At 42.4% G+C, this 18,685-nt stretch overlaps 1 protein-coding gene across 2 annotated transcripts in view; it reads right to left on the minus strand.

The window, feature by feature from the left end:
• The window catches only part of spns2 (SPNS lysolipid transporter 2, sphingosine-1-phosphate), a 60,094-nt gene that overhangs the window by 32,986 nt on the left and 8,423 nt on the right, over positions 1–18,685 (minus strand). For both annotated transcript variants that reach the window (XM_083908530.1, XM_083908531.1), the window contains exon 2: positions 9,271–9,336. In XM_083908530.1, coding sequence (XP_083764656.1) covers positions 9,271–9,336 — 66 coding nt within the window. The remainder of the gene's footprint in view (positions 1–9,270; positions 9,337–18,685) is intronic.

An 18,685-nucleotide genomic window follows, 5' to 3' on the forward strand; every position in this document is an offset into this window, starting at 1 on the left:
GTTATTTTTTCATAGTTGTAGAATAAAAGAAAACACAACTGATTGTTTTCCACAAAGTCATTCAAATGTGTGTAAGTGTACGACATTTGGTCATGCATGGTGACGTCACCAGAAATGAGTATTTAAAGTAGACACAAGCAGAGACTGAAGACTATCTTATCAATACAACAGGAAACCCAACCCTGCATACCACTGTCATGGATGTCATCACACACAAAAATCAGATCATTCAGTCAGACACCTGTAGGTAGACATATGTAACCCAGAAAACAAAACACCTCACAGGCTCTTTCACAACTGCTGTACTTAGCAATGGTCAACAGAGGCACAGGGACACAATCACACTGAGACGCTGGAATAATACATCTGTCCATGACATCAGGACTGCTACTACTGTCTGTTTGCCATGAGGTGGGGGTTGACAACGCTGCCCAATAGATCTGCAGTAAAACCAGGTTCTGTGCTTTCTTAATAAGATGGCTCTTTCACAATAAAAGCACTGACTGTGGACAAGAGGCTTTTTGGTAAATGTGGTATCAGTGTCTGCTGATCATATACTACTACTACTATTACCACTACTGCTGCTTCTGCTGCCACTGCTGCTACTACTACTGCTACTACTACTATTACTACTACTACTGCTGCTGCTGCCACTGCTACTACTACTACTACTAATATTACCTCTACTACTACTACTGCTGCTGCTGTTGATACTACTACCTCTACTAATACTACTACTACTACTAATAATAATATTACCACTACGACTATTACTACTACCACCACCACTACTACTAGTACTACTATTACTACTACTGCTGCTGCTGCTGCTACTACTACTACTACTACTACTACTAATAATAATAATACTAATAGCACCCACGGCTCAAGTGCTTAAAACTAAATGAAAAAAACATAACAACATTCTTATTATAGAGATAAAGTGCATAACTGGATACATGGGAATATAGGAAATAGGAGAAGAAATGTACATGTATAGAAATCCTCTTTTAATTTCATCTAACTGTGCAACTGTGTGAGTGAACACACGGTATAATAAAGTATTTCATTGAGAAACATGTACGTTTTACATGTGTACATTAACTGGTTTGATGTCAATCTACAGCTCCAGTAATAAACTGAGTAAAATTGCATGGTACATTTACGACTGAGCTCGTTGCTGTGGAGACTTACCAGCGTGTAGTATTTTAACAGAATGCAGCATGGCGGTTTGCAACATCCCCAGTGTATTATATTCTACACAACGCTAAACATAATGCTGTTTACTGGAGTTGTGGGATTCATAAAAGCTCTGTGTGTGTGTGTGTGTGTGTGTGTGTGTGTGTGTGTGTGTGTGTGTGTGTGTGTGTGTGTGTGTGTGTGTGTGTGTGTGTGTGTGTGTGTGCGTTTCCAAACGCAGCAGAGTAATTTACACTTGGCTCTGACTGCTCGCTATGATATTGAGATGAAATACGAATGAGAGAAAAATCAATATTCATAACCACAGAGGTTGGATAAGACGTTCGGTTGCTTGATCTGCTTCAATGCTGATTTCACACTGTCTGAAAGGCACAGAAGATCTGACAATAACAAAGAAAAAAATTCCTCTAATTCGCTGCTAACCATAGTCACTGTGTGTCCAGTGCACAGTGGCAACACTGTGTTGTGTTTTTCTATGAGGTGAGCAATACTGATGGGAGTGGCAGCTTTGTTTCTCCCTCTAATGATTAATGGGACCGCCTGTGGAGGGTGTGATACACAACATTTGTTTGAATAGGAAACCAGAGCCAACCAATGTGTCTTACTGAAACACAGACATTCTCACCGCATTTCTGCCTCCTGGAATCCCCTTCATGTGGCTCCTCGAACATTTCTACATTCCCCACATTTCTGATCACCACTAATTCTCCAAGAAACCCCTCATCTCAGACTTCACCAGTGTTGGGTTACCGCTGCATTGGCTGCGTCTTGATAAATGCCACATGGAGCCTGGGAAATACCCTCTCTCGCCTTATTTCAGTCAAACTCAGCACTCAAAAGCAGCTCCTGCTTCTACCGAGTGCTAATGCCAACCTAAACCCCATTTTATTTTACTCAATCTTTCAGCTTCTCTCAGAGTTGATAGCTTGTCACTGCAGCTGCGGCACATCTCTCTATACCTGCTCAGTGTGAAAGCTGCAGCTGGGCAGAATTACTCACTGCTACAAATACCATCCTCGCTGCCAGCAGTTCACTGGAACATCATCTTTTGCACATTACCAGTGCATCGTATAAGCAAAAGCACATGGTTAGAGCGAAGAGAGGTGTTTTCATTTTCTGTGCGTGTGCTTTCATCTAAGTGCAAGCTCTGCAGTGCAATCCAGGCTGCAGCATTAATGAAAACATAGTATTTTTTTTTTTTTTTTTTACAAGGACACTTTCTTGTGGCCAGTGAAATTGCACTGAGCTAAAATCCAGCAGCCGAGCACTCAAGCACAAGGCAAGGTGGGTTTTTTTCTGCTATTTTCTTGCACTAACTACAAAGCCAGTTGACTTAATGACAAGCTCCAGAAATGTCTGTGTTTGTGTTTCGCATGTTGCCTTTGTTACTGGGATGAAAACTGGGGCTCACACACACACAAAAGCACAGTTTCCATCACTGACGTAAACACAAACACCTAATTGACCGGTAGACCAAGTGAGCAAGCCGTGTCTTTGACCTTGACTTGCTGAGGTATGTGTTTGAGTAGGAGGGATGTGGTGTGTGTGTGTCTGTGTGTGTGTGTGTGTGTGTGTGTGTGTGTGTGTGTGTGTATGTGTGTGTGTGTGTGTGTGTGTGTGTGTGTGTGTGTGTGTGTGTGTGTGTGTGTGTGTGTGTGTGTTCCTGATTGATCTGTTGATGTCGCTCTGCACAGACAGAGATGTGAAGCCATCGATCGGTGTTCGGCCTCTATTTGGGAGAAGCAGGAGGAAATAACATTTAGAATTGTGTTGTCATTTGTGTTTGTCAAACAGCAAAAAGGCCTTTTTATCCAAATCCACTTCTCCTTCCACCAGAAGGGCTTTTTTCGTGAAAACAGTGCTTTGTCTCACTCTGGACTGGATACTTACTAAAGTATCCACTTACATGTAGTACACTGTGCACACTGTATACTATATAGTGGCTTTCAACAGGGAGTTTTTATGTAAAGCATGGCTGAAATTTGAATTCAATTGCATAGTCACAAGAAAACAAAGAGATTTGAGAACCTCATTGTTCAAAGTGAGTACGAAAGAAGTGTGACATTATTAAGGCTTTTTAAGAATGATCTACACTTTATGTTCCTTCCTAACCTTTTCCACTGTTCCGAGTGCAACATTCTCAAGCTAATAGCGCACTACAGGTTCCCGCCAAGTGGCAAGTGGTCGTGACATCACCTAAAAAGTATCTGACCTCCCACGTTGATGCTTCCAGAAATTGAACTTTTGCAACCAGAAGTTTGGAGGAGTCACCTGCAACCAACCAGCCTCCAATTGGATGCTACCAGCTGTCGGTCATGACTGGTGTCCATTCATGATCTTATGTAACACAAGCTTATCATGGAAATAGTTATTGATGTTGTAAATCAGGTAAAAATTAGCCTAATTTTCCCACAAATTTACATACAAACAAATTTTAATTATAGGTGCCCCCTAGTGGCTATTCAGTATACTGATACAGTGAGGAAACCAGAAGAGTGCGTCCATTTTTATATACGGTCTATGGGTGCTGCAGTTGTTGGTGTTTACACTCTTTGAGAGTATATGGGATAAAACACATTGAGACACAGCCAGGGTTGAGAGACTGCTTGTTTCATTGGCCATAAAATCCCGATTGGATCGGCAGTCACTCAGCAGCAGCGCTATTGGTTTGTCAACAGGAAGTGGAGGGGAAGAAAACACGGCGCACAGTGCCAATCATCACCCAACAGCTGCCCTCCACTGAGACGTGTCCCATAAAAACAGCCTGAGATAGAGACACATATAGACATACACTCACACATGCACGGTGTGATGGTGACGCATCATCAGGTCATTGTTCTATTCTGGTGAGAGCAGGATGCGTGGCTGCTGAACACCATTGCAATGCAATTATTTGGTTTTCGGGAATCAGTAGCAGAGAAGATTAAACCTCGATGCCATGCATGACCAGAAAGAGGAAGCCACAGGTGGCTCCTTCTTCTCCCTCCATTTCCTTTCAAGCCCTCATCTCCTCAAACGCCTATATGGTGCTAGTGGGGGCGACGACAAGGCAGCAGCAGCTGGTAAACTGCTGATAGACTGATAGAGAGAGAGTGAGTGTGTGTACCAAGGGACACCAGTCATGGCTAGAGACAAAATAGGAGCAGCTGTGAGTGGCAAAAGCAGCTGATCAAGCACTGATAACTCAACTACAGGCTGTGTCCAAGGAATCAGAGTAGACTCCATTTAACAGTAGATATATTTGATTGACACCCTCACTGGTCATATGGCTGCACCTTAGACTTAAAGCTTTGTTGTTGTTGTTTTTGCACATGTGGGGAGCATAAGTCTGATGTATTAGCATGGCTCAAGCCTTAAGTCTCACACAGCACCTGTGGCCTCATTCTTCTCAGCTCACAAGCTGGCTGAATGGCAGACTGACACCATGTTAAGACTGGTGATATGTCAGTGGTGTGTGTGCATGTGTGTGTGTGTGTGTTTGGCGGTGTCGACTTTCAGACAAGGTGGACAGCCACACACAGAACAGGACGCAGACAGTCTGCGAGCTGTTTTGAGCGCCGGCTCCTTATTAAGCCGCCGGCCTCCTGTACATCCAGCTTGACTGACCCCAATACCTCTGCTTCCATGCTGCACCAGTGGAGAATAATTATAATGCCAGCTTTCATTATAGGAGATAATTTATCCCATTAACATTTTTTTTTGTTGCCTGGTTTGCCTCAAAGCACTTCAATACAATAACCTCAGCATGTTAACTCTCAGATTTCTCAGTCTTGTTAACAAAAGGGTTCAAAACTGAAGGTAATGCCATCCAGGTGAACCCCCCACCCTCTCCTCTTCCTTTCTTCCATTAACCTTTCCTGCCCTCCATACCCCCAGGACCGGACCTGTTCACAGCTGTGTGTGTATGTCACTCACTTCATACAGCTGCTGCCTTAAGGCCATTTTGACTGGGAGCTCCTGGTGCTCTGACAGGTCCGCTGAGCTCAGGTGAGACCATCTCCACTTGCTAATGGACGGAGCAGTTGAGCTCCAGGCTGACCCAGCATACCTTTACTCTAACCTGACTGACAGCTGTGAGAATCTAGTCGTCTTACGCAGACAGGTGAGACCTCGGGCTCCTCAGGCAACAATAACACGTGCACACACAACAGAAATGAGCACTTACCTCATTTCAATTTGTTGTGTAAGCTGCTTTTTTTTTTAAAAGAGTCGTTGCCAAAGAACAGAAATAACCGGTGCTGTGGTGGCTGAACCTACCACAGGGTGTTTTCCATGTGTTGTCCCTTTACATGTAAACACCACTTTACACCACTGCATGGCAAAAAACATTTATCTGACCACTTACTTTACTGCAAACAGAGCAAATATAATGCAACTTTTGCTTCTAGACTGTTTTAAAGGGACACTGTGTAGTATTTATGGGTTTATATAACCCAAAATCCACTTTTGTATACATATTATGTGCTCCTGCATTGTCTAGTCGCTGTATAATATTCTTTGTTTCATTTTCGTAGTGTTTCAAAAAGTCATGTAAAATAACATGGTCGCGGGCCGCTACTGCATTACCACGACACCATGTTTCTACGGGAGCCTGTAAGGACAAACGCGCGAGAAAAAATCAAGCGTCTCTTTACTTGTAGCGGAAGTCCCGCCTCCTCTCTCTCCGCTTCGTCTGCTACGGCCGCGGTAGCTCGCCCTCTCCCTCGCCTCACGAACCTCATCTGCTGACACGGAGAAAGACGACGAGGACGACATTTGACCGGCTGCGGATACCGTATCGCTCCGGGAAGGGAGGGGGTGAGCAGAGGAGCAGTTCTTTGTTGTAAATTTCAGCCTCTCCTCTAGATGGCACTATAAACTACTTACTTCACCTTTAAAAGCACAATACTAGGGCTGGGGCATAATTCAGTAACAACTGTGCAAACCCACTTTGAGACACAACATGCAAGTGCTATTGAATATTTTACCTCAGATTTGTGAAATGTTTCTGTTCAGCAAGCATATTAAAATGAAGTTTGACTGCTTTCTTCAACTTTCATTAGAAAAAATATATCTTTGGCCAAATCACCCAGCTCTAATTTTACTGCATCATTAGAATCTAAGGCCACTTTTCAAGACAGATAGAAAAGTGACTATTTTGCAGCGCAGCAATCAAAATGCAAATGCCACAGTTGGTCTAAAAGGCTCTTCTTGTGTTCACTCGAGCTAGAATTTCCCCAAAGCAAACAGCTTGCGAATAACAAGGAGATATTGGACATTTTTCATTCCAGTAGTTCTGATCAAGAGCCAAAATAAAGGCTGAAACGCTCCTCTCACTTAACTCGAACCAGATCAGAATTCATAAAGCAATTCTGACTCAGACCTGTGTTTATTGTAGGACTTGGAGCCTGCAGTTTGTGGTCTCTCTTTTTTCTTTTTCTTTTTCGAAAAAGTGTGAGGGTGACCTGGCAGCGAAGAAAGAGAGAAAGCCTCAGCGCGCACACACACAACGCCCACTGCGTTTGAAACACATACGTGGGCAGTTTGGGTTCCCAGGTGCACAAAAGCTGCCAGGAACGGAGTGAAGGCCTGGTCTGCAGGTGCTCACAGAGGCAGGGATTGTTCCCTCTGGAGAGAGCGGGAGGTGGGTGGTATAGGGGTGCTTATTGTAAACATATACACTCGCACACACCGACACTCTCCCTGCAGCGCTCTGATTACATCAACCTCCTAACCTCTTCTTCACATCCAGGCTCTCTGTCTGCGCCCACCCGCGCTCACAGCCCCTGCGCTCGGACACCCAGCATTCCTCAGGCCGGTGTGAGAGAGCGAGGTCGTATGGGGATCAGGGGCCAAGCGGAGTCTGAACCATGACAGAACAGAGGCAGAGACTAGACAACCAAAACACAAAAACACTCTACTTTTAGCCTCTCTGTAACCTTCAAATGCAGACGGTGTAGAGGCTAAATCAGCTACACATGCCTCTCTCTACTAACACACTCACTGTGTGTGTGTGTTAATGTGTGTGATTCTGTGCCAGTGTGGCTGTATGCATGGTCGAAAAACTGAGCCAAGACAAATGGAATTAAGAGTCAAACACCCTTCACAGTTTCCTGGTGCATGTTAATATTTTATACTGACCAGGCATCACCTGGAAATGTGAGGGTGTTTTCACAAATATAGACAATCTGCGGGTTGAGAAACTAATAATGCTCTTTCCTCAGGCTCATTTTTTATCCAAGTTTGATTCTACACATCCGAACCATGACCAGTTTGTAGGTAATGCGAAACACCTGTGGATTTCTTGACTACTGCAGCCAGAAAAAACAATGATATGATCAAAAAATTGTGGATGAGAACTTGAGAAAGAAAAGTGTGCTATTGAAAGAGCAGCTGCGAGAAAACATAGGGTGAAACTGGGTGGAAATGCAACCTGGAAGTGATGAAATGGCTTATTCACTGAAAAGCCAACAAGAATCACAACAGTGATTTATTTTTCCTGGTAGATATTTTTGTCGTCAACGCACCATTCACTCCCCTAAAGTTAGTCTAAGAACATCAAGTGGTGAAAGGGGGGAAACACTGGGCTGTATTCTTTCACCCTCAAACTCAAACCTGCTGGGCCTCAATGGCACTTTGTGTGCACATTTGTGTGTGTTTGAATGACTCTGAGCTCACACAGAGACAAAACGGAGTCCTGTCCTCTAGTGGGAGGACTTTGCAAGGTATCTCTCAAAAAAAGGTGATTCACAGGAGTCCTGAGTGGAGCAGGAAACCCTGCCCTAGAGCTGGAGTCCTCTAGACGCTCTGGGTTCATGCACGTTCTCAAGTGAGAACAGCCTGCATGGCTCCTGACGTTGTTTTCCTTTTAGTTGACCTTCTGTGTTACTGCCGCCGCAGGCTGTGAGGAATTACTGCCACCAGAACACCTTCTCTTAGATCAGCCTGCGACACTTGGGTAACAAGCATCAGTTTAATTGCTTTTACAAGGTTCTAGAGCAGCTTGGAGGTTTGTTCTGTTGCCTCACAGCAAAAAAGGTTCTTTGTTTGTCTTTCTGTGTGGAGTTTCCTGTATTTTCATGGACTTATTATGAGTCCAAAGACATGCAGATTGTTGTTGGGTTAAGCCTGACACTGACACTCATAGAAAGAAAATAAGAAAGAAAGACAGAAAAGGATAGATTGAGAAAATGTTGTTAGCCAGTCTCAGTATGTTGTTATTATCGGCTGAGGTTGACCTATGATCTTTGAGTCAATTTTTATTTGATGAAACAGTTAAGCTGTCAGAGCAGAGGACAAACTCTTGTACCATACAATGATATAATACTGGAGACTGTTCATAATAACAGAAGTAAAAATCACAGGGAGAATTTGTCTGAATCTGACTATGGGTGTGAATCTGAGTATAATGCTTGTAGTGTAACTGGCCTCTCGCTCCTGCAATGAACCTCAAAGGATAACGCAAAACAGATTTCTACAAATCAAAAAAGCTCATAGTTCTTTAGTTGAAATGCTCTACCCAAACAACCCTGGATAATCAGTGATGCAATTTCTTGCCAAGGAAAGCAATACCTTACCTGATTTCATCATGTAAGAGCTAGTTCAACTTTACACTCTTTTTTGATACAACTTCATCAACAGAACATTCTGAATATAATGTTTTCATATATGATTTCTTGTTTAAATTAACTCTTTTATTGGATTGATTATGTGCATAATGTGCATAATTTCTACCTGCACTTTGTACCATCAATATCTACGGCAATGGCAATCTATCGATGATATTTTTCATCGATTTTCATAATCGATTAATCTGTCGATCATTTTCTCGATTAACCGAGTACTTGTTTGGTCCGTAAAATGTCAGCAAATGTTGATCAGTGAATGTCCTGTTTTGTCCACAAATGAAAGTCATTCAGTTTTAATGATTTCTTTGTTATATGGAGCAAAGAAACTGATCTGTTCTAATTTTAGAAAAAAACTCTGAATCGACTGACAAAATTGAGTAATCTATTAATAATGCTGCCCTACCCATTATTACACAGAGTGTACATGTGTTAATCTATGTACTTAAAGAATTAAAGGTCTTACCTGTTTGCAACAAGCCCATTCCACTGTCTGACACGTCATAGTGTCGCTGAATGTCGAGCAGGACACCTGTGCACAAGAGGAGAATGGAAACATAAATGTCTCTTCAGGACTTAATCATGACCATTACCACAGGTATTGAAATAGTCAAGTATCTTTGACATCAAGCTAATCAAATGCTGGCTTCATGCTCATCTTTTGTGGCTTGTGATTATTGGTGGACATGATTGTTAAGCAGTCGCACAGGAGCACGTTCTGTTGATCTGTCTGATAAGTGCTCTCTTGGCTGCAATACAGTGCTCAACTTTTGTTACAAAGTGCTACAAAGATTTCACACAATGCTATACATAGTTTTATACCATTTTTTTTTTAATAGTGCAAGAGCAATTAGTAGTATTAAATTAAACTTTATGTTGAAACACACACAAAAGCAGCCACAAAACCATATGCAAACACAATCTTTGAAGCTGTCCTAATACTGTTAGTGATATATAGAATATTCACATGCTGTGCATGACTCTGAGGATGTGCCCGCACATAAGCAGCTGAATATCTGCTCATGCCCAATTTATGACTGATGTGTTCCGCGTTTCAAAGTCAAAGGAGCTTTTAAGGCTCTCGTAAACTGTTCAAACACGAGTAAACACGCTTCAAGAAGTCTCATCAAATTAATTCTGCTGCTCTTGAGACTGCACCATCTTAAGAAAGTTCAAAGTCTTATATTTCTTTTTTAAAAAGTGAAGATCTTTCTTAGAAACGCATGCAGTCCAGATGCAGCGGTGACGTGCTCGGCGGTGCTGTGTGACTGTGCGAAACCGGCGGGCCAGTCTTTGGGAATTGCAACTCAGCTCATGAAAATGGAACGGCGGTGTGACTAACATTCTAAAAGCTGGTTGCCTCTGATCTGTCCACGCCCTTCGTCTGAGCCCGGCAGACCTACATAACCTAGCATAACCTGACCTTCAGTGCAGGGTGCATCACTGCAACTTTCTGAAATACCTCATGCATCATTTCCTTGTCAACTCGGGGACTTTGCCTCAGAGGCCGGTGAGAAAGATCACAGCCAAGCAGGAACATAACTACATCCGACGTAACAGAAGCTGCTGATTCTCCATTCCTCGACATTGACATCTCATGTATTTGTCAACAGAGAGAGACACGGCGTGTTTCCCAGGCGGCGAGCGGCGGGCTGGACTGTGACTGGGAGCAGAGACACAGGTCGGATTCCTGTCATCTGAGTCAAAACACCTGCTCACATTCTCACACTACAGGCAACATTCCTGTTCAAGCATTATGATCACAACTCCTCCGCCGTCTTTCTCTTTAATTATGACATAAGGCTGCTTGTATTTGTCAATCGGTTTCGGCTTTAGTCACCTACACCAAACATTGGAAAACACCTGTGTCATCAAATCAGCATTCCTGCAGTGAGTAACCTTCGGTGATTCATTTCTTACACGTTATTATTCTGCTATTATATGCTGTGTCCATCTGAAAACAGCCTCTGTCAAGCAATACTATCAGCTCTGACTGAGCGCGGTAGGGGTTTGTGTGTATAGAGCGGCAGCAAAGAGGCGGGTGGGGACAAGAAGCAGTAGAATTCACTTCTGAACCACTACTTTACATTTTCAGTCATACTCCAATGCTCTTTTGTTTGCAGCCGACTTTACTAGCGCAATGTTGCTATTGCCTCCATCAATCACAGCACTGATATACAGAGAAACATAGAGAGTGATCAAGTGTGAACTCATTTGACTTATTTGAATGTAACAGACATGTTTATATGTAAAATAATACACACTACATTTTAGAACTGCATGCTTGCAATTCATCTTCAAGGCCGGTACAACTCAAGTCTCAGTCTAATAGTCCAATGTAGGGTTAATGATGGATAAAAACTAAATCTGACATTCATTCTTCGTCCAAAGGGACTTTAGCTGCGAAGGCAGGTAAAGCTTTGCTGAGCTGGTCTGCCACTCAGTACTGCACTAACACACATGCACACACACACTTGGTACCACTTGCAATCATAAAACACATCAACTTGTCATCCCTACATGGCCGTAGCCGACAGCATGACAGTGAAAACAAATCCCCGAGCACCCAACCCTCGCAGCTCTACGGTCAGCCTGTCACGCAGCGACAACAGCATTCAAGGGTGCACTGTACGGCAGCAGCTGTACTTGTAATTGGCCTGAAAGAAGTGCTTGCACACTCACACTCACTCACACACACACACACACATGCAGCCTGCTGGGAGGGAGACTCCTGTGCCAGATGGTGGAGCGTCCCTTCTGGAGAGAGTCTGCGCTTGTCTGAGGCTGAGCCACACCCGTCTGCACTTACTACACTATTATCACACAACTGAAAAAAAGGTGGTTGGTACAATATAATCTACTGTAAAATGGAGAAGAAAGATAAATAAACAAGAGATAAACTGTTTTCACAACACCACAAAAGATATTGTGTTCCATTTAAATAAATGGTGGAAGTCGTATCAAAAACATCAGTGCTGATTCATGTTCAATGAGCTGTGTAATATGCTGTACTGTAATCTGCATTAGAGATTACAAAGAGCAAGCTGCAGGTCTGTGTTTGTGTAGCAGTGTATCACAGTTATCATCTCTAGTGAGGGTTTATAAAGCCTGGCAAATCCACCACGGCCTTTTTGAATTCACTAAAACATCAGTATTAAGGTGGTTATTTTTCATACGCCACCTAAGGCTAATATTTTTGGATGTTTGAGTCATGTGTGTTTTGACCACGTCTTTAAAAAAAACAAAAAACACTGAGACAAAGAATCAGTGATGTATCTGAAGAGGTACGCACCGCAACCCTCACCCAAGCTGGCAGCGCCCTGCTTAGTTGCCATGGCAACACGGTACGTGCACTCAAAAAAGATAAAGGTCAAGAGACCACAAAGGAACTCAGCTTTCCAAATCTCCAAACTGCCTCTTTATTATTCCTCGCTGCAGCTGGATTCACTGTCTCGATTCAGTATCTGAACATTTCTGTAGCAGAGCCTGTCGAGGTGTTCCTTTTATTACACCTGCTCTGACACCATAGCAACAGTGGAGAAAAAAAAAGTCATATTTCACCACTGCACACTTATATGTGTAATGCTGATCTTTTCAACTGAGCAACATTAATGAGTTTATCAAGTCTCAGGCCTCAGGGGGGTCTGTGTGTGTGTGTCTGAGCAATCGTGCCAAACAAGAAGCATTACAGGAATGTGGATCTTCCTGACTGCACACAACAATTACACCAGGTACTCGCAGTGTGTACACTGCAGTGATAGCTACAGTCTCTCCCTCCCTAAAGTGCTGTACACTCCCTTAGTTTAGTATGATACACAGAAAAACAAGCTAAAAGTAATGAATAAATACAGTCCAGAGTTGATACTTTGGACTCCTTTTATGCATTTATTGTGACGCGGAACAGAAGACGCTACTGTATGTGGCTCCAGTCGCTCACTGCAGTGAAAACACAGTGTTGACACAGCGTCAGGGGCTGACACTTATTCCACTCTCTCGTAAAAAAAAAAACTTTGCCTTTATGACGACGGTGCAGCTCAAAGAATAAGTGAGTCAAATTGGTGAACGCTCGCGAAAACCACAAATGCTACATTTAGAGCCATGAATGGTGAATGATCATTCTTTGATATGAATAGGAGTCAGTCTCAGTTTAAGGCACCAGCTGACTCTTCATTAACTGTACAGACAGGGGATTTGAAACACCACACAAATTGACAGTTTTTTTCCCCTCAACTGCAACGTGTGTGGAAAAAGCAACAATACAGAATAATCTCATTAAGATTTCAGGGAGTGAAAATATGGAATCATTTTTCTCATTTAGCTGAACATTGTTCCTCCAAAGATGCCTTAAAATCATCTCATTGCTTTTTATGTCCTATTGTTTTATATGGGGTCACATTCTATTGTTATATGTTTTGTATAGTCTAGCCATATTGTCTTCTTTATATTTCAGTGGGCTTTTGTATTTAGGTTGAGGCTTCAAATAAGTCCAATCAAATTCACGCCTCTCAGTGAACTGTACCTATTTATTATCTTTGTCATTTTTGAGTATAGTATTGTGCAAAATCCAATCCAATCAAACTAAAACGAACATTTGCCTGTGGATATAGCGTGGTGTTCCTGCAAGTCGGACTTCACCATCACCATTCCTTACACAGTTATCGACAGGTGTCCGAACACGCAGCCTGTTAAAAGCAGATTTTCTATCAAATCCCAGACTGACACTTTCAGATCTTTGGCCCCTCTGATTCTATTTCTGCGCAGAGAAACTAGGCTAAGATGAGGGAGAGAACCACAGTCCAATTTAATAGTGATGGGAGTCAGTGGGAGACACAGCTGAGAGGAGAGGAAATAGGTGGTCAGTTGGCTGGTAAAGTTTTCTATTGTTTATACATTTACTGTATGCACTGTGTGTGTATATGCTATGTGTATTGTTCAACCTTTCCCCTGGTTTCACTGAGTGTGCATATGTGTGTCACAGTGAGAGAGAGAGCCAATGGATGGAAGTCATTCGTTGGCCAGAGTGTGGCAGGCAGCGGTGAGCTGCTCTGCTGATGTGGCCAGATCCTTCCCCTCCGTTTCTCACAAAAAGGGGGTGATTCCTTTTCATCCGTCACCCCCATCAATATAAATAGTCTGGGAAAGGAAGGAGAGGTGGAGGGGCATAATGAGTGAGGAGAAAGTGTGCCTTTTTCTGGTCGTTCTTCCGACCAGTTTGTGGATTGAATGTGTTTGGGAGACAATGAGAAACAGAGGCAGCAGAAGTGCAGAGGCAGGCCCCGGCTGCAGAGCAGCTCAGACTGCAGCAAGGAGAAAGGTGACCACAAATATGCCCGACTGCGGCCGGCGGGCTCCTGACCGACTGCTCTCCTCCCTTGCTATGTGGCCGCAGTGGGCGGGGGAGCTCTTTTTCCATTCCACTTCCTTTCCCTGCCACACAGAAAGGAAACGTGCTGCAGATGTCTGGGAAAACAGTGTCGAGAGCTGCAGTGCTGCAACAGGAGGTGGATTCCCCCCAACGGTAAATTTAAAAAATCAACCAGAGAGTGTGATAGGGTGCTCTACAGAGTTCACACAAAACCACCTACACTGCATGAATGTATGAAAGTGCAGTAATATTAGATTGTGGGTGTGGGTGTGGCTGGCAGTCGGCACGCACGAGGAAGCGAACGTGTGAAAGAAGGCTCATGAAAGCAGTGACAGGTGAGCTAATTGGCACAGCTGTTGCTACTTTGTGATCATGTGCTCCCTTTATACGCAGAAGCTTGCTGGACCTGGAGGGAGACGGACTGCTGCGGAAGGGGTTTTTTCAGCACGGAATCTGACATGTGGAACATGTGCCACTGCATCCATAAAGGCACTGGAATTTTATTCATATGTGTGCAGGCTTTGTGTTCTGTCAAGAGAACTCACAGTGGCAGGGAGACCTGCAACACGTTCCACAAAACTCTTAATCCACCGCAAGCTTTGTTTTAGTTATAATTTCCTTTTGAGAGTGGCCCTACTGTAGCAAAATTGTTATTTAATGTGGGTCATATCCTGAGATCTTTGACATTTAATATGGAATTATGTGAATGAAGGTTGGTCTTATATGTAAAAGCTTCCAATGACATTACCAATGAATTCAAATTATGGTTCCAGTCCATTTAGGTTTGAAGGAGACAGTGTTCATGTGTAACTAGAACTTTGAACTACTATATTATACTATATTATCTGGCTATAATCCAATAAAGTGATAAGTGACAATGTTCATTCAAGCATTGCTAAAACAAAAAAGCATGTTGATGATGACCTAAGACTGTTACACTCCTGTATCCTCTACTTCAGGTTTCCTCTGGGGATCACGTCAAGTTAGTGCAACTATTGTAAAATAATCTACACAACCACTGCACGGCAGTTCTAAACCAAGATGAATCATCTCAGTAAGATGAGTGCAGTGTTGATCCACAGATATTACAAATACTGTGTCATTTGAGACAGATTTCACTCTAATGTGCGCCAGACAACCTGGAGCTGTATCACATTAAAAGGCCTGCCAGCTTTACCACTTTGATTAAAAGGGTTTTCTTTTGCACCTAATTCGCTTTCACTAATCAAAAGCTTAAACTCAGCTCAAGGGCCACGATGCATTAGCCCCAGCCAGCAAGTGCTAAATATTTGATAAAAGCGTAGAGGATGTATCGTGAGTCTTCGAGGGAGCAGACTAAACGTATAGGGTCATCAATAATACAACTCAACGTTCGTGGGAGAAAATGCACGACATGTATCGGAAATGAAAGAGATGCGGTGAAGCGAATGAAGCGGAGGTATTTGAGAGGAGATGAGTCTGCGCGACTGTCGAGGGAATCGCTGCACGGCGTTCACACCAGCAGCTCTCAGGAATACCGATCTGCAAGAGAGTTATTTATGTGGCATTTTGAAAACATTATCCAGAGGCTCGGGCAGTGTTTTTTTGAAGGAGAAGTTGATATGGGCAGCGTCCCATTCACACAGTGCTGAAAAATGGTTTAAATATTCAATTTGACTGTCTTATCAAAAGGAAAACATTTATTCAATGACTTCATACATACCTAGTAAAGCAGAAAAAGAAAAACTCAAGCACCAGCAACAGGGCGGTACAATGATTCACCGACAATAATTATTGCAAAACACTTTTCTTCAATTATAATTATAATAATAATAGAAAAACAAAACTGCTTTGAATGTTTTGCCTTCGATTGTTGTTGCTGTTGTTGTGGTTGGTTTCTGTTGTTGGTTTCGTCATCGTGGACATTTGTCACAATGTGAACATGTATTTTATGATGATAACCTTTGTTCACATCTGGTCCAACACCAACAAGTAATCTCACAAACAACAAACAAGATCTACATGCAAATTTCAGCATGGTAACATGCTTGAAAAGGCAATGTCGATGGTATATGATTACAATTTACATTGCCACGTCTCAGGCACTGAAACGAGGTTAACTTTCTATTTTTAGCAGTATTGATTTGTTCATTTTCTGTTTTATTTGTTGCAATTCAGTTCTCCTGTCCTTCATTTCATCTCTTTCCCTCTCTCGTTGTTACCTTTTCTCTTCCTCTCTATGTATCGCGTGTCCCAGCCTTTAGTTGTCTAATGTTGTTGTTCTATCTGTGCCCAGTCTTGTAATTTAGTTTCGCAATTTAGCATGCTACAAATTGTACGAACAAATGAGTGAACTGAATCAGAATTCATCATGAGTTGGACATTAATTTCAATCTGAACCAAAGTTGTGGAAAAACCATCTGACCGAATGACATTACCATCTATGAACACACACCCAAAGAAAGTATAAACACCCTAACACCTAAAATATTTGAATTTTAACTCAATAGCAGCAGATATAAAACATGTACTAGTTCACTTACATTACCCATGTGTGCACGTGTGCTAGCCTGTGTGTGCACCACTTAGTAATCCCTGTGCTTTTACATAATATTGTGGAGGATTAAAGTCATAATGTAGTGTTTTTTAATGAGATTTCATTTCTCCTCAGTGGTTTTATGAGGATAGGAGGAATCCAATATGGAGGGCTCTGGAAGGGTTTCCTTAATTATCATAAACTGTAAGATAAGCACTGGAAAATTGCTCGACTTAATGACACTCATTTACACAGTGTTTTTAATTACTGAAAGATAAAGAAGAATACATTACAATAGCGGTGATTAATATAGTCATTTCAATATGTGAAGCTTTATTGTATTTAATATAAAGACAGTATGTCTGACAGAGACCTGACCTTACCTGACTTCACCTAAATTCCACCAGAACATCAGTAACAGCTGTGATGTAGTATCACGATAAAAGACGAGGAGACATTACTTTATTCTTAGCTCAATATTGCTTCAAAAATCAAGCACAGTCCAGCTGGTTCCTGACAAATACTAAATTAAGCTATAAATTGTCATTCATACAAAATGCTATTTTGATAAAGCCAGTTAATTAAAAAAGGAAAACTGTCTGTTTTCCACCATAACTGCAAAAAAAAACTACACTACTGCTTATGTGATGTTCTACTGACACCCTAGAGTTCAGAATCATACATACAATAATAGCATTTTTATTCAAATGCAGTCGCAGTGACCTCCCTACAGTCCCATCATTTCCAAAAGCAATCATCGCAATGTCACTCTGACACTGTCTTCATTTAAGGAGGATGTCACTTATTTCCAAAATCTATTTAATCCCAGATGGGATGGAGGAGTATAACGCTGTGCCTGTGCGTCTAATTGCCTCATGAATTATAGATGCACGTCATTACATCCCATGCTTTTTTCATCAAACACTGTGAGCAAACCAAATCTGTCTTTTTGCACAAACTCACAAAGAATGATCTCAGGTGCTTTTTAAAAATAAAATTAACTCAAACCTTTCAGTCCAACAAATCCGAATCCATCACATAGAATAATTCCTTGGCATTTGTGAATAGAATGTTACCGTGTGTCTTATTAAGCCTCTTGCACTGTTGACCTATGGGCTGTCAGTCACATTTCTAAATGATGAGGTGTCACAGTTTTCGGCGTGGGAAAAACCAAGACATCTTTTTTCTTGTTCTTCTCTATCACTTCCCCCCACATACCAGGCCTGTTTCATTAATTGACAGCCCACATACCTGTGGCACAGCACACGGCTTCAGGCTTTCGCTTATCCGTCACGGAACACTACCAATATGCACATAAGCTCTGCTCTGTACACATGCGTGCAGCCTGAACCAAGACATGGACTCAGGTGCAGGAGACTGCAGACTTGTCCGATAGATCAATGAACACCGCAGCATTAAAAGCCACAGCCTCCATGTTCGACAACACAGACCAGCCTGCAGATGGATAATTAAATCTTTGAAGGTTTTGTGCAATCAAAACAATGCTGACAGAAATTCCGCCCATCCATTCTGGCTTTCCAAACTGCACCTGCTATTGTTTCAACCAAAATCAACCACAGAGCAAATTAGGGCTGTCACTTTTTTACCCTGAAACTCAGACATCCATTCGAAACTTGAGAGGGAAAATGATACACACAGATAAAAACAATGTTGTTGTGTGTGTGTGTGTGTGTGTGTGTGCAGGTGAGAGCCAGGGGAGTATCTTTGAAGGAATAACATGTCATGCAATATTCATTTGCCTGCCAAAATTCGACTGTGTTATGACAAATTTGCCTCGGAAATGTGCGAAAATGTGAGGGCTGGACTAATCAGGGAGAATGTGATGCTACTAATTTAACAGCTGTGTGTGTTGTCCTCGTCCTCTCAAGGCAAACCCAATGACACGTTCACAAAGGTATTAAATCCTGAGTGTGAAGCTCTCACATCACAAAGACACACTAGTTCTGTTAGTGTGTGTTTCCACCTTTGACCCGTGGTATT

This window comes from Microchirus variegatus (assembly GCF_963457635.1).
Source record: "Microchirus variegatus genome assembly, chromosome: 2".
NCBI classification, from domain to species: Eukaryota; Metazoa; Chordata; class Actinopteri; order Pleuronectiformes; family Soleidae; genus Microchirus; species Microchirus variegatus.